At 38.2% G+C, this 23,109-nt stretch overlaps 1 protein-coding gene across 3 annotated transcripts in view; it reads left to right on the plus strand.

Annotated features, from left to right (window-relative positions):
* Positions 1-23,109, plus strand: part of ADCYAP1R1 (ADCYAP receptor type I) — a gene marked incomplete at its 5' end in the record, with an annotated part of 104,689 nt that overhangs the window by 50,696 nt on the left and 30,884 nt on the right. For all 3 annotated transcript variants that reach the window (XM_080610180.1, XM_080610181.1, XM_080610182.1), the window contains 7 exons: positions 13,786-13,821; positions 14,470-14,511; positions 16,289-16,392; positions 16,949-17,046; positions 17,488-17,620; positions 19,796-19,949; positions 22,587-22,647. In XM_080610180.1, the coding sequence (XP_080466306.1) occupies positions 13,786-13,821; positions 14,470-14,511; positions 16,289-16,392; positions 16,949-17,046; positions 17,488-17,620; positions 19,796-19,949; positions 22,587-22,647 (628 nt within the window). The remainder of the gene's footprint in view (positions 1-13,785; positions 13,822-14,469; positions 14,512-16,288; positions 16,393-16,948; positions 17,047-17,487; positions 17,621-19,795; positions 19,950-22,586; positions 22,648-23,109) is intronic.

A 23,109-nucleotide genomic window follows, 5' to 3' on the forward strand; every position in this document is an offset into this window, starting at 1 on the left:
TGAATTATTAATTTACAGTCTTGAATCCAAAATCCACCTTCTCTGCATTGCCACACACAGAGCACAATTTGTGGGAGATAGTGTTTCATATGCAGCTCCAGGAATGCTGAGATTGTCACCTTTGAATGCATCCATTTGAACTATCCAGACGCTAAATCAAGTGAAAATGCTCTTTTGAAATGGAATTTAAGAGTGATCAACCTATGTGAAACTTGAGGTTTTTCTCCATATGAGTCCTTTAGACTCCATATGTAGTCAGTGGAGAGTAAGAGACCCACAGAAGGCAATTCATGTTATTCTAACAGACCCAAGGTGAATCATACCTTGGAGATACCTCTCTTTATCCAGCAAGTACTAAGGGCAATTCACTTAAACTAAGCACCTAGATTTTGCATGGGGAAAGATAAGTCCCTCTTTAAATTATCAGGTATAAAAATATAATTACTCCTGTAATTTTATGTACTTTAATTATAGCCAGTAAAATTAAACATAATCTTTACTGCTCTAATACTAGTTCAGTATTGACTTAGTGGGTACAATGGCACTTACTGAGCCATCCAAGTTTAGTGATAATAGAAAAGACAACACATCAGCATCCAGTAGGGTTTGTATCTAGCATGGGTAAGGAAATACTCTTCTCTCTTGTTGTTTGTTTTTTTTTTTTCTTTAAAAAGTGTTTTTTTTCTTTTTTGGTTGGTGTTTTGTTTTTTGGTTTTTTTTTTGGTTGGTTGGGATTTTTTTTCAGTTCTCCATGACTTTGTAATCAATTTTTGTTGACTACTTGTCATTCAGCCTCATTGTCAAACCAATTCTAGTGACCCTTTGCACAGGATATGCACTCCACCAAAAGTTTCCACTATCCAGTTATCAGTGACGCTTTCAGCCTGCAGGCAAAGCACTTTTATGTTATTTACTGTGCATCAGGAGATGGCTGATATATTATTATCTTCTGATATAACTGCAGGAGGCCTGTTGCTTAAGATAAGCTGAATTTCTATTAGGACCCTTCCTTTTCAGTGGCTTGTAATCTGCACCCCCTACATGCCCTCAAGCTGCATTGTGCTAACATATGATAACATAACACTTTTCTTTCTCTGCCTGTTTTGGATGCAATGCTCAGAGATATTGCTAGTTTGATACTATGGAGAGCGGTGTTGTGTGCATCTGCAACATAGGAAATGTTCCCTTTGCCAACTTGTCAACACACTTCTGCCATGGACCTTTTAACTATTCTTTATTTCAGGGGAGATTTCTGCTGCTTCTATTTATATCCAACACAAATGCGTTAACTTTTCATTTTTACTGATGAAATTTCTTTTCCGTGGTGCTATCATTTCTGAAGTAATTAAGGCTAGGAGAGCTCTTGAGAAATCATGAAATCACAGAATAGTGTAGGTTGCAAGGGACCTTTAAAAATCATCTAGTCCAACCCCTTGCAATGAGCAGAGGCACCTTCAACTAGATCAGGTTGCTCAGAACCCTGTCTATCCTGACTTTAAATGTTTCCAGGGATGGAGCATCTACCACCTCTATGGGCAATCCATTCAGGGTTTCACCATCCGCATTGTAAAATAATTTTTCTTTATATCTAGGCTAAATCTACTGTCTTTTAGATTAAAACCATTGCCCCTTGTCCTATCACTACACACCCTTCTAAAAAGTTTGTTCTTATCTTTCTTAAAAGCTCTCTTTAAGTGTTGAAAAGCTGCAATAAGGTCTTCCTGAAGCCTTCTGTTTTCCAGACTGAACAACCCCAACTCTCTTCAGCTTTTCCTCTTAGGAGAGGTGTTCCATCTCTCTGATCATTTTTGTGGCCCTCCTCTGGACCCACTGCCACATGGCCATGTCTTCCCTGTGCTGAGGACTCCAGAGCTAGACATAGTACCCTAGGTGAGCTCCCACCAGAGCAGAGCAGAGGGGGACAATCATCTCCCTCGACCTTCTGACCACACTTATTTTGATGCCCAGGATACAGTTGGCATTTTGGACTGCAAGTTCACTTGATTCCATTGTCCATGTCATTGGTGAAGATATTGAAAAGCAGTGGTCCCCATATGGACCCCTGAGGGACACCACTAGTCAGCAGCTTACATCTGGACATTCAGCTGTCGACCACTACCTTCCAGATATGACCATTCAGCCAAGTCCTCAGCCACCAAGCAGCTCTTTCATCAAATACCTCTTCAATTTAGAGAGAAGGATGTTGTGGGGAATCATGTCAAAGGCCTTACAGAAGTCCAGATAGATGACATGTCTAGCTCTTCCCCTGCCTACTGATGTAGTCACTCCACCATAGAAGGACACTAGGTTGGTCAAGCAAAACTTGCTTGGTAAGACCATGCTGGCTGTGTTGAATAAACTCCCAGTCCCCCATGTGCCTTAACATAGCTTCTAGGAGGATCTGTTCCATGATCTTGCTGGATGCAGAGGTAAGGCTGACAGGTTGGTAGATCCCAGAGTCCTCCTTTCTACTCTTTTTAAAAATGGGTGTTATACTGCCCTTTTTCCAGTCACCAGAAACTTTACCTGACCACCATGTCTTTTCAAATATCATGGAGAATGACTTGGCAACTGCATCAGCCAGTTCCCTTAGGACTCTGGGATGCATCTCATCAGGTACCATAGACTAATGGTTCCTCATATGGTCTTCAACCTGATCTCCTCTTACAGTGGAAGGGACATTGCTCCTCCAGTCCCTGTCTTGCAGTCCATCCACTCAAGAGGTGTGGGAGGAGAGGTTGCCAGTGAAGATTGAGGCAAAAATGTTGTTCAGTACCACAGGCTTTCACTCCTCCATTGTTACAAGTTTGCCAGTTATGCTCATCAAGGAGGTATGCTTTCTTTGACCTTCCTTTTCTGGCTGACATACCTGTAGAGACTCTTATTATTCTTTGCATCCTTTGCCAAGTTCAGCTCCAGCTGTTCCTTGGCCTTCCTGACCCCATTCCTACACAATTGGGCAGCATCCCTATGCCCTTCCCAGGATGCCTGTTCCTGCTTCCACTGCCTGTCCATTTCCTTCTTGCCCTTTAGTTTGACTCAGCCATGCCAGCCTCTTTCCACCCTTACCTGATTTCTTACACCTGAGGATCACAAGCTCCTGTGCTCTGTGGAAAGTGTCCTTAAAGATCTGCTAGCTCTTTTTGCTCCCTTGTCCCTAATGACAGTTTTGCAGGAGGTCCTATTGACTAATCCCTTGAAGAGCTGGAATTTTGCTTTTCCAGACTTCCCAGTCCCGATGTTACTCTTTGCCTGACCCATATCCCTTAGGATTACAAACTCCACCAGTGCATGATCACTGCAGGCCAGCCTGCCTCCAATTTTGATGTCACTGATGTCAGCTAACCCATCTCCTTCATCAAAGACAAGGTTAGCCTGATACAGTCTGTTCCAGTGTTTAACTAATCTGCTACCTGTTAAGAGGAAGGACTTTCATCCTTTTTTTAAGAAAAAGTAATATGTTTTACAAAAAGAATTAAAAGAAAAGAAAAGCTCATAACTAGATGTATATAAAATGACATTTTAAAATTATTTTCCTAGAGATTACAGACCAGTTCACATTCTATACTTTAGATTTGACCTGTAGCAGTGTGGTAGTATGACCCTAAGGGAGGAGTAGTCAGTCCAGTGTAAACATATGTACTGCTTTATTTATCTCCTTACAGCATCGCTAACAAAAGTGACAGCTGTTACCTCTTGTAGTGATGTGTTTTAGGGGGTTTTGGACATCTGTTCAGTAGGAACGAAACCAAGATTCATAATTCATTAGATAAACAAATAAACATTTAATCTGGAGTAGTTTGAAATCTCTACAAATCCAGCTGGATTTGCACCAGTGACACCAAGGTGGAAACATCTATATCCACAATCACCCTCCTGGGTGAATCAGCAGGAGTTTTCACTATGATTGCTGCTAATTTTCATTAGCCAAGTATATTTGTTTCAATGAGGGCTTAATGAAAGAAGAATAATTTTATGATGGTTCTTAAAATAAATGATTAGTCGATAACTAAAATGTTTCTAAGACATGGCTAATCACATTTATGGCTTGTTATAGTATCTTCTGGCTGTTGCTATGTTTCTAGAATATGTAACTAGGCTGGGCATTGATATTAATATTTATGAATAGCATATTCTTAATGCAGTAGCATTTTTATATGTTAATAAATAATTTTTAAAAACAGTAGCAATAACTTCAAATTATACTTTTAAAAGATTTCTGGTGAAGCACTGAAGCACCAAAGCACCTGTAAGTATAGCTTCTTGTATAACAACAGACGAACTATATGATGTGCTAATCTTAGAGAGGGGGTAGGGGTTAGTTATCTCACTTGGCTTTAAATATCTAAAAGTTATATGTGTAAGTCTGAACTGATCATATGGATTTCTGGTTCAGTAGACGGAAAGTAAGGAGTACTTGTAGGTGTTTGCTCTGACCTATCTCAAATGCTTGTCTTGAGATGAATGAGGTCACTGGAGGGGACTGTTCATTTTATGAATTTCAGAAAGGAATTTGGCTTCCTTGACTTGGGTGTCTGATTTCCATATGCATTAAAAGTGAAAAAAAAAAAAAAGAGAGAGAGTCTACCAAAAAAAAAAAAAAAAAAGTTAAGCAAATAAACTGTCACATGGAGAGATGCTTTGGCAAAAAAATACCTATGATTTAGCTAAAGTTACCAGCTGTTGCTGGTTTTAATTTGAAAATGCACTCTAACCTTCACTTCAGTTGAACTGAGGACTAACATCTGAACTTCTGTCAACATCATGCAGAAAGCCTAATGTTAAATCGCATGCTGTGTGGTTGCTGACCCTTCACTGTAAAATTTCATTTCACTTCTCTGATCCTTCAAGATCACCAGAATTTTTCTTTTCCTTTCAGATGCAGACTATGGACAAAAAGATATTTTTTAAAATCACTCCACATGAGAAAAACATCAGTTCCTGAGTTTTTTCAAATTTCGTAGGCTAAGGTTTTACAGTGGCTTTCCTTCCAGAGAGTTCCTAAATATTAATTTCTTTTCCTTTTCAACATTAATTTCTTTCATTGGTAGCCATCAATTCAGTTTTATTTTCATCAGGAGCTGTAGCTTCCATGTTGTTGCTGTTGGATATTATGCTTTCTTCAGTGGCTTTCCAGTACCAGCTCCAGAAACAACCACTCTAGAACAGAGTATATTTAAAGCGTTCTAAGGTATCTTTGCAAAAGAGTTAAAAAAAAAAAAAAAAAAGAAATGCGTTAAGCTATGATGTTCCATTTCAGTGTGACATAACAAGACCTAAAGATGGCTTCAACGCAGTGATCTGCACTCCTGGATGGAAAATTTTCTCTGTTTTGTTCTTTTCCCCTTTTTTTTCCAGACAAAGGTGAGGCTGTCTAGCAGTGGAAATCTACAGAAGCCAAGACTGTGCTTTTCTTTCTTTGCCCTGCACAGCTGAGTTATTCTGCAACCTATAAAGCACATTGCTTCCATGGACCAATGGCCAGATCAGAAATGAGCATATTTTTAGATCATTGATTTGCAGTAAAAACTAATACAAATTATAATAGACAGTTTGTGAGGATTGCCATATGCTCCACATTGAGAAAATTCCTTCATTCACAAATCCAAATAATAAATATGATTAGCTTTTACTGAATCTTCCAGCAATTCAGAATGTTTATCTTGTGCTCAGTTCTAGGACACTACCTGCTACACTCAACAGACCATTACTACAAAGCATGGTTTATTATGTAAAACAGAGAAAATACACATAATTTTCACCAAAATAAAAAGCGTTGTATGTTGATACCAGGATTAGGGTGTCCTAATTAAAATTCAGTAGAATAAAGAATGTATGTGGGTATTATAGAGTTTAAGAGTAAATTATATCCTATGCTCACATTTTTGAACTGAAGTGTTTGGCTCGCTGCTACACTTGAATTTATATGACTTTAGTGCTTAGCCAACAAGCTTTATTGTCCATGAGAACAAGAAACTGAAAATAGTCTATTACTGAAAATAGTCTATTACTGCTGCTATTAAAAACACAGAAACAGTCAAGTACTTTGTCGTAAGAACACCAAGCCTCATATATTCGGCACTAGATATGTCATGGGTGGATAACAAGATTTGTGAACACAGGGTTAATTGGATTTGGGAACTCATCTATGACTTTTTTTCTCCTGTCTGAGTTTAGATCTTATCACTAATCAAACAGAATAAGATGGCAAGAGAAGAGTTAATGAGAGGGGAAGTGATACTACATGTTCATATGTAGAAAGCCCTTCTATGTCATTTCTGGGGAAACAGTCCTGATAAAGTCTTTTAAGTACTGACTGCATACCACTGTGAAACAGGTGCATATTCCCAAACTGGGTGAAGAAACAATAAAGTCATTTTCTTCCCAAGGTGAAATCTATTGAAAATATTTGCAAGTTAACATTTCTATTACTTTGGGTTATATTGTTTTATATAGACAGAAAGACAAGGTGACTGTTAAAGATCAGGGGCCTTCTAAACAACAAAATGTATCTGGAAGATCGTGCTCTTATTTTCTGCTGAAGTAGAAGATGCGGGTTTTCTTTGCTACTAGCTGAAATTAAGGTCAGCATTGCAGCAGACTGAAATTGGAAATTGCATTTGCCTGTCAAGTAGGCAAGGCAATGTAAGATCAGAGGTCTAGATTTCTATTCAAGTGTATCTCACCCTTGGTTGATATTTCAACATCCTACATGAAAACCAAGGGGAGAAAAACAACAGAACCAAGAAGTAGTCTGAGAAACAGACATGACCAATCCCATAGCATTTTCATCATGGGAATAATAATGAGCCATCAGAGCTTAATGCATACCTTAGTTTCATCCTTCACTTTATATGAAATCCTATGTAACATTCAAAAGCAAGCTAAATGCAAAGGTATCTGCTTTATATGTATTATATACACACATATATACATCAGCTAAAGTTCTGGACAGCTTTCAAAGCTGTCTGCAAATTGCCTGTGTGTTATTGTTGCTTAGTGTTCAGCAAGTCTTAGAAAGAATTGTGACATAAGGAATGGGCACAAAAGACCTACCAAGTGTTGATGTTAAAAATAACAAGCCTTCCCAATAACCAGGCTAATAGTGCTATGGGATAGCAAGCCTTTTCCTGCTGGTTTTCATCCCTAGGTTTTCCACAGGCGGTAAAGCCATGGAATTACTTCAGCTTTTCCAAAGCAAGGAGGACAAGCTATAATTAAGCATGTCTCCTCAGTCACAGCATCACAAAGTCTATCTGCAATGCAGAGGGAAATGGGAGGAAAATATTACAATCAAAGAATATTAACAATATCTAAATTTCCAGTTGAGTATGTAAGGCCTCATAGATGCTTTTTACAGGAAAAGGATATTTTATGACCTTTCCCACCAAATCATCAAGATGTAAGGCTCCATGTCTCTGATACACAAACATATAACACGATCAAGAACATTTCAGCTAAAGATCAGGTCATTGGTCCTTTGCAAGGTGACATTGTGCAGTGGACAAGGGAAAGCTATAATGCAGCTCAGGAACCTTGTCAGTATGTTCTGAAAGCTAATTTGGCCTTGGAAAAAAAAAATTATGCTTCTTTGGGAACCTCGCAAGTGTGGGACGTGCTGAGAGCTGCTCAGTAGTTTGAAGAACACTTGGACAGCCAAAGGTAACACGTTGAAGTATCAGTGTAGGTGCAGCGTGGGCAGATGCTTCCACCTTTACTCCATTCTTTTTTATTCTCTTGACTCAAATAGCAGAGAAAGGAGTTTCAGTTGCAAGGTTTTAGGTGTGCTGGGCACACATTCATTCTTGCCTTTAAGCAGGCGATCTAATATGCTTTCTTCGCAAGGGCTTATTTCATAACTGATAATCTCATTGGACATTTCTTACTTTCTGTGTTTCTTGTTTGAAGAACATTTGCTTTTCTCTGAAGTATGTCTCCTACCCTCTTCCAAGCTCGAAGAATCTTCAATAGTATTTGTGTTGTTCTTGCACTCTGATGGATGCTCCTGTGACAGCCAGCCTCATAGGATAAGAATACATATAATGCTTAGGTGATGCTTAGCAGTTGCTATGGTGACCTCAGTCCACTGCTAGTTTCCTTTGATAGGAAAGAGAAAGAAAAGGAGAAAGTAAAATTTTTGCTTATGTTATTGATCATATCTGTATATCAGTCCTGTTTCAGCCAGACCTATGTATTATGGCCTTTATGGTTTCATATGTGACCTCACTGGTATTCTCCTGTGATCTCTACTCATGATTCACTGTGTTTTCCTGTCTCTGTCATGAAACCATGTGCCCTGAGATTAGTATGGCATATAGGAAGAAAGGGCTTTTTCCATCTTTGCCTTTACTGCAATGTTTTCCACAAACCACAGGGAAACAGAAGTTGCAGTTTATCTTGTCCTGTGGTAGATGTTTAAGACAGTTAACCCACTGGAAGTGCCAGTCTCTTTGCCCTTCATGGGAGGAGACTTAAAATACGGAAAAATTTGTCTTCAGGTAGGTAAATTGAATGGGATTAATTTTCTCCGTGGGATCAGCTCCTCAGATGTCCTTAGGCACCAGTTCTAACATGTGAGTCAGGCTTCCTAATCTTACCCTTAATTTTCATCTGCTTCAGTTTCCTTGTTTTCTAAATCCAATGAACAATACCATTTAATTTCATATTGTCTGTGTGTGAGCACTGTGTTCACAAGTCCCTTTGACCAGGCAAACAGCAATATACAGCAAATGCCAAGTAACTAACAACTTTCAATTTGTAGTTTAAAGTATTCTCTATGGAGCATTAGGCTGGAGAGACCAAAATACCTGGAAATAGTGAAGGGAAGAACTTAGCATAAGAAAAGGTGTGGTAACCTGTAAGACCATGTGCTCTATAACCTTGCCTGGCTGCCGCTTTCTACAGATCCTGTTTAACGAGATTGTAAAGACCTAGCAGCTGATTCTGAATCACTTTCCCCTCCCAAAAAAGAGCTGCAATGAAGGAACCAGGGTGGTTGGATAGTGTGCATGTGGGATCCTGCATGCCCAGGTACAGGACTGAGCAGAGGTCATTAAAAGCAGCAGGCAGAGTATACAAGCAGTATCTGTGTCGGGAGCTCAGAAAGCCCCAGAAAAGCTGCTAAGTGTACTGCTGCTCCTGACTGTGGCTTTGCCAGCAGGCTGAACAGATTGCTGGTACAGAAGAGCAGCATGCAGCAATAGGGAAGGGAGGGAAGAGGCACAGTGTGGTGGATGCTGTGGAGTCGGGCATGAGAGATCACTGATTTATTTCATATTTATAAATTAAATGTTTAGCTTCAAATCAGTGCTGTATAAAACAGGAAAAAAATCAAATTCATGTTTAACCAGCTCATTATCCACATAGCTGGACAGCGTGATAACAAGTGATTGTAGGAAATGTTTTCCATAACCTCTCCCTGCCCCAGCCAAAAAGAGACAGAATTAATATGCAGCAATAACAGCGCAAGCTTTGCACATTGATTTCAGTGTCAAAATAAAATCATTTGGAGGATTACCTGCTCCAGTCCTACAACCCATAATACTGAGATGGGAACAACAGGAATAAGAGAAAAGGGTGGGCAAGTCATTTCAGCATAGGATAGTTTTGGAAGCCTTTCATTTCCCCCCTGACACTAATAAGGGACAAATGCTGGAACAAAAGGGTTAAATGCAAGTTGCATTCAGATAAACAAACCTATGGGAGATAAAACAGTTGCCATGCCAGCTGACACTTAAAGCAGCCAGCACAGATTTGGCCTGAAGGAGAAGAGCTAAAAGGCTGCACTGAGCTCTGAAGCTTACCATACACAGGCTGTTTCTTGGCTTTAGTTTTGCGAGACCTGTTCACTTTAAATCAGAAGCAACAATTGCTTGCATCAAATTTCTCATCAGTTAGAGGACAGTAAGGAGGTAGTTATGTTTTCTGGGACTCAGCAAATGAAACCAAACTAAAAAGTCTGATAAATGTGGAAGAAAAGGGCATGGAAGGTCTGGGTCTCTGCCACTAACTGTGGGAAGTCATTGGCAAGTCCTTTGACTTTTCCCGCCAAAACCCTTTCACCTCTTTCTGTAGAAAATAGAAACGAGAAATATTTTCTGTGTTTGATTTCTCTGTTTTGTCTTTGGAATTGATAGTTCAACATTCTGATGGATCTTCTCCAAGGTCTCTAAGTAGTACTGCAGATAACATCTAATCAATTATGCCAGTTAAGGCACTAATGGAAGATATGCTTTACTTCCCAAAGCATGACACTTGCCTATTCAGTCTTGTCAAATAGTGAATAACACTCTCAATATAGTGAATAAGCTATCCTTTGTCAAGGATAACATTAACTTCCACAGAAGTTTATTGACGAATGCGAGCAATTATTAATTTAATAAATGATGTTCTAAGTCACAGTTTAATAACTGTTGTTGGGTCCATCTTTCTGTAGTTTGGGCTGTGCTGTTATTTTAACAGCATGTGAGGAGCACAGGTGTCATTCATGTATGTCATGAATGTAATCCTCGAATTAAACGCCCGAAAACTGGGTTTCCAGTCAAAATGCAGATGAAAAGCGTATTTTATTTATTTTCATTTCTGTAAGAATAATGTATTTCATGTAGCCTGTTGTATAATTGTCTTGATGGGCTTTCTTTACTTTGTTAGTAAAGTCTAACGCATGAATTTGTTGTTGTTTATGTCCTAAAGGTAAGGCAATGAGAGGACTTGTGAAAGCGAGGTGCCCTACAATTTGGCCCATTATATCATTGACCTCAGAGTAAATTTGCTGAGGTCTCTCTAGAGTGAGAGGGGCACTCAGGTGAAAACAAACAAACAAACAAAACCCACAAAAATGCAGTTTTAGGGTATATGTTTGAAAAATAAGAGGGAGTGCCCGATATCTGGACTTCTGACAAGCCCAGCTCATATGCAAGCTCAGGCCTTCTCCCTATATATTTAGAAATCTGTAATAGAGTGCAAACTCCATCGCACTCTCATACGTGTGAGCAAACATAGCCATTGGCACAGTTATCTGTCATGTAAACATCCATATTCTGGTGCAGGATACATTAACATATGGTGTCAGAGAGAAGGGCAGCAGCAGCGTGTGAGAATTTAAAACCAGATGGTGGCTGTATGCTCCTTCATTGTGTACTTACATACATAAATATATATATATATGCATACCCACAGAAATATAATTGTGTATGTGTGTATGTCATCCCAACACTCATTAGACAAACTCTGACTCTTAGCTGTACTTCAGGGCATAAAGTTCTGTGTAAATCTAATTGACTTTCCAGTAGCTTAACTTATTAGTGAATATTAGGTTGATGGATCAAGCCTAAAAGCTTGTATAGCAAAAGATTGTACCGGAACTTTCTTCAGCAAATTAGCAAGGACTCAGATGTAGACAAACATGTTAATAAAAGCCAAGTTTCCTCCTACACCAATCAGAAAATTAATGTTGTCAAAAACATGAATCTCTTCATAATGGCCAAACACAGTTAAAATGCAGTAATAATTTGGGTATATTAAAAAAAATAAAATGCCTCTTCACAAAACTGCATTAATATGATATTTTAACCTTTAATGCAGATATCATAAAATTCAAAATGAACTACAGTCTACTATTTTAACATCAGTATGACTAACTTCCACCCATATATAAAGTGAAATAATGATTTTTTTTTTTCTTCTTTTTAGATTATAGGGAATAAAATAGTTAAATTTAAAACATTTAGAGATAAAAAAAAATATTTTTTCTGAGCCATCAGTGTCATATGCCAGGGTGCCAGGAACATCAGACTTCAGTTTGCTTAATATTAGCTTGGTCTTTCTCCAACAGGAATTCTGGAAAGTTTGCAATATCACATTTCAGGATTTAAGCCACACTGTACAACTGATATACTAAAACTGGATTTTTATGATTCAGAGAAGGGTTTGTTTGAGTTTTTCTCACAGCTTCTTCTTACCCTTCTTCTGTGGGTCATTGCAAGATACAGGCTACTGAGTGAAGTGACCTCATGTAAGGAAGCAGTTCAGTTATGAGCTACTGATTTGACTGGCAGCAGGTCATGAAAGACAGTGATAAAAGAATAGTGGGTTGCTCTTTGATCTTCTAATTGCCTAATATAACCACAGCTAAAAATTCTCACAGAATATCCTAAAGTTGGTAGTCTGAATTCAGATTTTAGCAACATAGTCATCTGTATCTGACCTACACCACTGTTGATAAATCTGGGTTTTGGTAGACTCAGAAGGGAAATAGGTTTTGCCAGAATATTCTGCAGAGGCATCTCTGTCATTCTGCCAAGAATCTGGAGCACAGTAATAGTGCTTCTGAAGCATTTGGTAATCTAGTCTGATGCATCAGGTTGAGCAATCTTTTCTGGAAAACTTTTGCTCTGAACACTGATAACTTCTCTTTAGAATAAGTAGACTTACCCAGTATTTTTAAACATCCAAGAATTCTCACATGTAAAACCCTGAAAAAAGCTGCAATTGGGCAGAGAAGCCGGGAGACCAAGGATGTTCTTATCATGGCTTTCAGTATTAACCTTCCAAAGTAACTAGTGGGTTGAATGTGTAGGTTTGATGTTGAATATATCAGTTCAAAGACACAGTACAGCCTGCCTGAGGCTTCAACTTAGTTTTCTAGACTCACACCATCATCTTCACATTAAATTCTCTGTTTTCTATCTTAAAAGATCAAAAAGCTGATTTATTTAGAGGAGAGAAATCAATGAATTTAAATTTATTATGTAACAAGGAATATGAATAAGTATAAAATATAAAATGCATATTATGCAGCAATGTACTCTAAGGTCCCCCTTTACTATTTGGTTTCCTTAGATGCTCTCTTTTTCCTTTCCCATAGAATCAAAAATCAATCTTTGATTGGATTTTACTTTTAATAAAAACCATCTTGTACAAATTAGTGAATTGTTTTCCAGTCCCTAGTTAAGATTTGACCATGTGTTCAGGGTTAAAGAAGAAGAATCTGAAGCCCTGTGGTTACTCCAGAGGATACAGAGCTAAGCTAATGTACACATTTAACCTGCTGTAGCGATCAAGTCGGAAGCATTTTTTTCCCTGGTCGTGGGCCACTGGCAGGGATTTTTCAGCTTGGTCAGGCTCGTCTCCATGCACGATGCAACAGCATCACCCTGTGGCTTAAGGCAGCTGCTCTTCATGCATGTCCAACACCGAGTTTGAGCCGATGCTCCACTGAGGATTCGGGAAAGTCTGTCTGGAGTGCAATTCAGGTTAACAATTTAGTAGGGTGAGTGGGAGTTTGGTTTGAGATAATCCCAAGGATTTATTTTGGAAGGAAAAAGAAAGGAAAAGGAAATTTTTTAATGCAAACCCAAAGTTTATTCATTTCCAATTATAGCATTTGTATTCATGGCATACAAATCGCCGTGGATTTCACCACAGCATTTTGGGAATACGTGGGTCTTTCTTATTTCAGAACCGTCCCTCTCCTCTAAAAAAACCCCAAACCAACGGACAAAAAAGCTGCTTCATCTATTTTCATATCCTTCCTAGAGCTTAGTGAAAATCCATGATAACCAGAAATCTAACAGTACAGTGCAATCGACCATCTTCTGAAAAACATTTTCCAACCATAAATGTACAGTACTGATTTCAAAAAAGAATTTAAACAATTTTTTTTTGTTGTTTTTAAGTTCTTCTCTAGGCTGTGCTACGTCCGTTCCTCTAATAGGAAGCAAATTATTATAAAAATCAAATTGCAAACTATTATCAAAATAAAAGTAATCATTCTTCTCATTTCAGGTTGGGAAGTAGATAATTTGGGTCAAAACCATGCAGGTAAGAACCAGTTGTGCTGACTACCTCCTATGTACCTTTCTTCTCAAAGATTGCTTGTACAGCACATGATAATATCAAATTATTGAAAAGTCAGGTATAAGCCATTATGATGATGAATACATGTAGGTCTTTGTAACAATCTGATAAAAAGTGAAAGTAAAAATCTGATGAGTTCCTAGAAAGCAATGTGATTTAACCCAAAATAGAAAAATTAAACTATCTTGCTTAAAAACAATTAATTGCTGCTTTTTGTATTAATAAATGAAAATTATTTTTCATTAATTCTATGAAAACTGACCATACTTAAATATCTATGGATTAAAAATGTAAATTTCTAAAGAGACAGTATTTGACTTCATTAGTTTTACAATAAAATTTGTCCTAGTTTGATTGTATGTCTTTTTAGCTATATGCTTGCAGTTTGCAATAGAAATTTTCTAATTTTAAAAGTTCAGTTTTGATTTAAACTCACAAGTAGAAGTGTGTTTACTTTCTGAAAATACAGAATGGAGTATATACTGCCTTTGGGCCTGATGCAAACAAGTTAAAATCAATTGTATTCTATTCACTGATTTCTGTAGAGACCAGATTGGGTCCGAATAGAAAACACAATCAAACCAATTTCATACCACATTTCCACTTTTATAGGTGATTATGACCTGCTGGAAAGCACAGCCCAGTCTCCCCTAGGTAAGAAACAGAACCATGGAATGTTTCTTTTTTTATTTCAACTCTGTTAAGATGGAAGCTTCAAGCTGTTGTCCTGCCATTTAGGTATTATTTTATAAATCAGTTCTAATTATGGTGACACATTTTCTGGTTACTTTTAGCAGTATTATGAAAATTTATTCATCCACTATTGTGCCTTGCAATCTAGCAAGTGTGTTGTTATAAATTATATTTACTCATTTAACGATAATTACTGAATAATGTTAAAGAAAGTCAACATCATGATTCAGTGGTTATTTTCCATGAAAAACTAGGGATGAATGTGCAAGAGTAATTTACTAGAATTTTCGCAGTAAAGTGCTGTGGTTAAATGAATGCTGTGATTAAAGAGATATATTCTGCTGCATGGATGGCAAGCAGATTCTCTGAAAATAAGGTCATTGCTAGTGTTATAAGCTACTTGACTAAACTGCTCTAAGAATGTGAAGCTGCACAACCTTAAAAGAAACCCCAAACCAAACAACAAAACACTTTGGAAATTTCCATCAATTTTGGTCATGGTACAGCTCAAACTCCAAGAGGTGTAATAATTCAATAAATGGAAACTGTTTTATTGTGCTGGAGAGTAGCAAGTGCAGCCAGCAGCCTATCTTTAATTTTTCAACCAGGTCACTGAGCTCTGGCAAGAATAATGGTGCTTAAAAAGAGCACCATGGGAGCCATCCCACCTGAGGCAGCCTCAGTAACAAAGTGAGTGTCAAGAGACACTTTCCTCTTCTACCCCCAGCTCTTGCTTTCTGATACAGTTTTAAAGCTTTTAACTGTGTCAGTGAAAGCCATTTAGGAGCTAGTCCTTAAGTGAGATTAGCCAAGCAATTAGGGTAAAAAGATAGAAAAAGAGAACAAGGTTTTCTTTGAGCCAGTGTTGAGTGTCTTTGCGATCACTTGTTTCAGAGTAAGTTTATAAAGTGGGCTTGGAACAGGGAAATGTGAGAAGCTCTGAAGCAGGTTTAAAATTGTGAACTGAAGCCACACTGGACATCTGGAGATGTAAATGAACATATTGCTATTTAGACAGAGACAGGGAAGAAATTCCTACTCCATCTTTCCTTTGTTTCCCTAGAAACACTTCTCACAAAGTCATGTAGATCAGAGCCTAGTCTTGAAAATCAATGAGTGGGATACATGTTATCTGAGTATGGGAGAACAATCCAGCTGTCTCACCGTAGACATATAATGGCTATTTTAGATATCCCCTAGTATCCTGACTGGCTTTCAGCAGCCGTTCCAAAAAATCATGTTAGCCTTGTGTATTTTTGCCAGTTCATTACATATGCCTTATATATAGATCATCTTTAATAGCACAGTGTTTATATTTAAGTACTGGACTTAACCTCTGGCCAACAGAAGTGTAGATGTTTACATCAAATCTGTATTCTCTGGATGCCTTTCAGAGTCAATGGAGAGAAATGCACATTTAGCTGACCCCTGTTTTAAGTACCCGCTTGAGAATGAGGTCTTTGACGGCTTGGAGGCGCTGACTATACTGGTTAAATCTTGTTTGCTCTCTCGTGACCAGTTGTAATAGTAAATATCTGTAGGTCCCTATTGTAGAACTGTGTCATTAAAAATGTCACTGAACTTTCAAGATGCCATTAAAGTCTTCTATGAATAGCCAGATAAATAGTACCCCCAGTAATACTGTGGGTTTTGCTTTGGTCATGTACCAAAAGGGGGGGGAGGATGTGTCCTGCAGTTTGCTTCAGCAATGTCACATTCCCAAATGTACTTGGCATAGGGGACATCAGCAGAAATTGCACTGAAGATGGCTGGTCTGAACCTTTTCCTCATTATTATGATGCCTGCGGTTTTGATGAAAATGAAACAGAGTCTGATAACCAGGTGGGAATTAATCTTATAATAAAAAACAAATGAAGGGGAGGGGGGAAGCAACAGGCTGCTTTTTATTCAGCCTATGGTCATGTTCTGATTTGATGGCGGTTAGAATGAAATAATCAAGTATTCATAAGCATAAAAATGTGAGAAGTGAGAGTCTTCCTATTCCTGTATTGAATATTTTCAGAATATAAGTGTTTACTGTTGATACAGCTTTTAACTTCTAGAAGCATGGATTTAGCCTTCAATTCCTCTTCTATTGACTAAAGAATCCCTTAGCCAACTACTTTTTTTTCTGAAGACACATGCAGAGTGGTCAAAGAAATGTAGACATCCTTTGCTAACTCACTGACAAATAAGCTTCACGGTATGCAGACCCAAGGGCATGCCAGACATAGAGCAAGGCTCTAATGTGAAGTGAGATCTCAGGGGAACCAAGAGGAGAAAACAACCAGGCTGTTCAAGAAACAAATCCTGCCTATGGTTCCCCCTGCACATTGACAGGCTAAAGAAGATGTGACCGTAGATGAACTGTTTAATCATGTGTTGTTTGCCTCCCAAGGATTACTACTATTTATCTGTGAAGGCTCTGTATACGGTGGGATACAGCACTTCTCTTGTTTCCCTCACCACCGCCATGGTTATCCTGTGTCGTTTCAGGTGAGTCAGGACATAAGCCATGACTTGTTCAGTCACTGGAGGAAAGAAACAGGAGATCATCTGCCCAAAACAATGTTCAAGATTTTAGCTCACCAGATGAGGAATAAGAGGGAGACAAATTAATAGAGTTGTTACCCCAGCTTGGACACACTCTAGTAGTCACATTTTAGTAGACTGTAAATGCAACTGCAGAAGCTGCATTGGACTGGCTATGTTTTATTCTAACCTGCATGCTTTTACAGGAAAATCTCCAAATACTCCTCTTGGTCAGGTTTAGTATGAGTACTGTCTACACTCCTGCTTTTCATATGTTGCTGTTCTTAGTGCCAAGATGTTCTGGCCATGTGTGCAGACTAGCCTAGTGCGCTATTTCCATGAAAGAAAAATTATTTTTTTCCTCCTCCCTCTTCTTTTCCTCTCCCTTTGTTCTTTCTTCTCTAGGAAGCTTCACTGCACTCGAAATTTTATCCACATGAACCTCTTTGTTTCATTCATCCTTCGTGCAATATCTGTATTCATTAAAGATGGTGTTCTTTATGCTGAACAGGATGGCAACCACTGTTTCATCTCAACAGTAAGTAAAACCAAAGCCAAAGCTTTTTTCCTTTATTCTTTTCAGCATGAAGTAACAAAAAATAGAGAGGCAGGCAGCAGTCTGTTGGGTATCATAAACTGAGAAGCTATTGGGAGTAAAAGGTAATTAGTGTTAAATTTTCCTCCTAGTTTACAGCAAAACTGTAGATTTTATTGTCTTGTGATGTCATTAACATCCAGCGTTCCATCCTTCAGAACAAATCTACAGGTTTTGATTTCTGACTGTACTCAGGTTGCTTCTCCCTTTCACAGATCTACATAGTAACAGGTGGGATGAGAGCAAACACAAGCAATTTCCTTCGTCTGAAGGTCTGTTTTTCATCTAGAGCCTTATTTGTTCTGAATGTCCCCCAGAGATATATGTCAATAGGGTGATCATTCAGTCATAGAAAATACCCCTTAGGGTCACACTCTCAGAAAATCATTAGTATTATCTATGTGTTTGAAGTGTGTGGTTTCATGGAAAGCAGTCTCTTTCGCAGATGCGCTTAGCTATATATTGCATGTAAATTCCAATTCCTTTCACATTTAAGGCTAGTATTTGATTTGATAAGTCAGCTCATTGGCTGTAATTGTGATAAAATTGCAGTGAATTCCCAAACTGAGATCTCCTTTATCCATCCATTTATGAGCTAAATTCCCTATGAGTCATTTCCACAAGGAAAGTGCAGCTGTGTTGTTTCTTAGTCAGCCTTTTCTTTGTCACTGAAACTAGATTTTGCTTTTAATTCTTCTCCATGGTAAAGCTGAAGCCCTGTTAGATGTGTAGTTTGTTCATACTGCTTTTCTAATAGTGGCATCTGCCTTTTTTGTTTTGAACATGTTAAAAAAAGCCATCTAATGACCAGATCTTCAGCCCTGGTACAGCTTCCATGAAGAAACTCAATATCTGATGGTTTAAACATGTTGGTTGTAGCTTTGACCCAGAAGATGGAGTGCAAGTGGGAACCAGACAAAATTGTCAGCTGCCCACTGCCCCAGGCAGGAGTTTCAGTTTACACACTGATTCTGCTATGATTTATTGAAAAGTCCTACTTTTGTAGGACTAATGATGTCTCACTGGGATGCAACACTGGAAAGGCAAGTGTGTCCTACTCTCACAGAGTCAGGGTAGAGCGCAGTTTTCATCTAAGACTTTTATCACTGAAACACAGACTCATAGAATCATATAGATTGGAAAAGACCATTAAGATCATCAAGTCCAACTATTAACCTAGTACTGCCAAGTCCACCACTATACCATGCCCGAAGTGTCACATATACAAGTGTATATGTATTAGCTGGAGGGATGGTGACTCAACCACTTCCCTGGGCAGCCTGTTCCAAAGCTTGACAACCCTTTCAGTGAAGATTTTTTTCCTAATATTCAATCTAAACCTTCCCTGGCACAAACTGAGGCCATTTCCTCTTGTCATATCGCTTGTTACTTGGAAAAGAAACCAACCCCCACCTCGCTACAACCTCCTTTCAGGTAATTGTAGAGAGAAATACCATTGTCTCCCCTGGCCCTCCTTTTCTCCAGGCCAAACAACCCCAGTTCCTTCTGGTTTTTTTCTCTTTTGTCCTCTGCTTTCCTCCCACAGTAAATGAATGAAAGCTTCTGCCATTTTTTTACAGTAAATCACTCTGCTTTCTTTACATTTATGCTTACTTTCATTTTCTGTTCCTGAGTGACAACACCCTCAAATGGCAAGGAAGTTCAATTCTCAACTGCACACAGGAGGGTGCATCCTTTCCGATCCCACTCTCAGGGCTTTCCACAATCATCCTGCCATTTCACATCCTTCATTAGGTTTCTCAATACACAACTGGATTCTTTTCTTCTCTGCACTTAATCCTTGGAAAAGGGCTTAAATCTAAAAATTAGTGTTCACTGACGATGTGAACTCCCACCAACGCAAGACATTCTCAAGCCGTCTGCAAGCACTTGTCGATCATCTCCCACTGCTAAAATTGGCTACCTGCCCTTTCAAGTTTTGCTGTCTAAGTGGCACCTCACATTCTTCTCATGCTTTTAAAACTTTACTATTAAAAGTATATAATATTAGTCCCAGCTGTGCTCCTTTCACCTAAGAGATTTGGAGAGGTTGAAAGCATTTTTTCTGTTAGGTGGAAACAACATGGAAATAACTTTGTTTTTCTTGATTCTCTGCAGGTGGAATGCAAAGCAGTGATGGTATTCTTTCACTACTGTGTCATGTCCAACTACTTCTGGCTATTCATTGAGGGATTGTACCTTTTCACTTTATTGGTAGAAACCTTTTTTCCAGAGAGGAGATATTTCTACTGGTACACTATTATTGGCTGGGGTATGTGACATTTCTTGTCTAAAATGCATCTCAGTGTGCAAAACAATTCCATGAGCCATCTAATATTTCCACATGTAGTTTCAAAATATACTTTTAGTCTTTGTACAGAAGGGCCACTGCAGACCAAACCATTTTGTGCTTTTTTTGTCTGAATACAATTGAATTGAAATCTGGAGGACACTACATCTCTTCCAGATGTACTACATCTAGATGGACTACATCTTCGAGAGATGTAGTCCACAACTGCTAATTTCCTTCTACAAGATATGATCTTGATGCCAAGTTCTTCATCTTAATCAAATCTGCAATGCTAAATCTAGTCCTTTTTTCCAGATAATAGCTAAATTGAAAATTTATCCAAAGGGTATCCACATATGCTTATCCTACCTGAATGGGAAATTGAAGCTTGCAGTGTGAAGAAACAAGATTTGTTTCAGAAAAGACAGCTGCACGATGATAACCAGTGTAATGATTTTTCATTCTGGCCTTCTGAAGATAAATTAAATCCTGTAACATGTTAAATTAAGCAGTTCTTTGCTGACATTTCTGTGCAGAAGTCAGATAATGAATGTAGAATGCATTAATTTTAAATGTAATCAAAGAAGTTTATACTCATTTTTTATACTTAAACATACTTCTGAAATAATCTGAAAATAATCCTGTATGCTTATGAGTAAAGTCTACATACAAACCACATGCCTTAAACTTCCAGACTCTGGCTGCAAGCTTGTAGGGCAAAAGCAGCGCCTCAGCTCAGAGCTGATGGGAAAGGATTTGTATGGGAGTAACAATAAGCACAAGCTCAGAATTTTGCAGCATCTGGTTCTTTATCTATTTCTTAAAATGTGCTGAGCACATCAGTGTCCTTGTTTGATTAATGAGAACACCATATGACTGTGTTGATCCAGACAATTTTTTCCTCTTAAATATGCAATATACTTGTAAATTCTCTGGATAGACTGCTGTTTTCCTGAGGTCTCTCCTAATGCCTGCTCCTTACTCAGGGCAGAAGCACAGTCAGCAAGAATAGCTGTCTACTCAGCCTTGAGGCTTCCTGTTTTCTAATGATACTCAGAAGCAGAAAAGAAGGTGCTGAAGATACATATATAGATTTTGATGTAAAGAAAATGAATGTGAGTGTATGTATATTTACACAGCGGATGGTTTAAAACTCCAAACTGATCCAGAATGTGCTTTTTAAACTATATTTTTATGATACATTTAGTCTAGCTCTGCTTCCTTCCCACCTTTCAGACTTGAAACACTATTCATACCATTAAAAATATATAGTGTAAATCAGTGCAAACTACCTAGCACAAGACCCATGTTTGATATTTAAACACTATTTTTATTGTTGTGCAACTGTTAAGTGCACAAAGATCTCAATGTTTTCTAGGTAGTCTCATATGAGAAAAGCAGACTTCAATTTAAATTGAATATGCATGATTTCTTTTTGCCAAAGCCTGTCATCTTATTTCTTTCTATCATTTTCCTTTCCAATATTCCTCTGTGTGCTTTTTTAAAGGAGGAGGGCTTTATCAGTCACCTAGGTCTAACAGGGATATTTTAATTTCTGATAGTGGGAATATGAGATTTGACAGAGACTCACTTAGGTGGATCAGTTGAATGACTAATTAATGTGACATCAACACAGCCTTGCAAAATGTATGAAACATAATTGTTCCTGTCAATTTATGACACTCTTGTTCACCGCTGCAAGCTGGGGTTTTCAAGGTCTTTGTTTTGTTTGTGGTTTAGCACTTCATCTTTACAGTGGTGTCTGAATAGATGTAGGCAGTTTCCTAGCCAAAGATTTTATTTTCCATGAAATGTAGATCCAACTTACCCAGAGCTGTCTTTCAAAACTGCATTATTTTATAAAAATTTCCACTGAAAACCCCACTTCTGGTGTTTTAGAAAGGAAAATAAGTCCAGGTTTCTCAGTGGATTCTTACTGGTTTGAGTTAATTTGTCTTTTACATGCATCATTTAAAGAGTAAAGAAATGTCTGAAGTAGGAATTAATTTCTTACTCCCTGTATTCTCTTTTTGGTGTTTGTTTTGCTCTTTTTTTTTTCCTGAAAAAGAGAAAGAAATACTCCTGTGAGGAAAGGAAAACTGTCCTCTACTGATTTATTTTGGTTGAATAAGCAAAGCAAAATAATTTATTTACACAATAACAGAGAAAATGAAATATATGCAAAGCATTTACAACAAAAACACTTAAGAATACAAAGAATACAATAATGCCATTACAGCTTCACATCTACCACTCTGCAATTATTGCATAATTACAGTAACTCTTGACAAGGAAGCTGATGTCACTCCTTTTATTTTGTACAGACTGTGTTTCACTATTCATGCAAGATGCAGTGCAACAACTTTGAGCAATAATAACCTGAAAGAACATAATTATTTCTTGTTATCAGTTTTGCTTCTGCAATCCCACCAAGACCAACCCATCTTCTGACTGAAACAGATGTTCCTAGAGCTCTAAATTAATGTAATGAATTGCATTTTTTTCATGCACTAGTGCTATTAGAAATAAAACATCAGTGGAGAGGTTGCAAAAAGTGCTCTTTGCTGAATATTAAATGTGCCTGGACTGCTAATGATATCACCATCTTGTCTTCTGCAGGTACCCCAACAATTTGTGTCACTGTCTGGGCAGTGCTGAGACTTCACTTTGATGATACTGGGTAGGTATTGCTGAGTGGAAAATCATTTCACGTACTTTAAGCACAATGGCAAGGATGAGATAGAAATCAGTCATTTAGTGATCAGAGGACATGGCTAATTTGTTCTTCTACTTCTGACACTGGTTTGTGTATGCAGATAGTTTAGGTCCAGTGTTCAACCAAGAGTGCTTACTTTCCTGTTCATCTGCATAAATAACCATGATTTGCTGTTTATACTCCTATTGCACTGGGGAATTCATAGAAAATACAGGCATTTACCCTGTAAACATGCAGCTGACCCAGTGGTCCTCCATTCCCTGCTCAGTTAGATTAGTGGAGTCCAGGATATGGTTTATCTCAAGAGACCTGTCAGGTGAATCGCACTTCTGATTGTCTGCTCCTTTCCAACTTATTATGTAGGAAGATGAAGGTGATGAATTCAGCTATAGGAATCATTGCAGATTGTGTGCTCTCATAGCCCAG

This window comes from Psittacula echo (assembly GCF_963264785.1).
Source record: "Psittacula echo genome assembly, chromosome: 2".
Lineage (NCBI taxonomy): Eukaryota > Metazoa > Chordata > Aves > Psittaciformes > Psittacidae > Psittacula > Psittacula echo.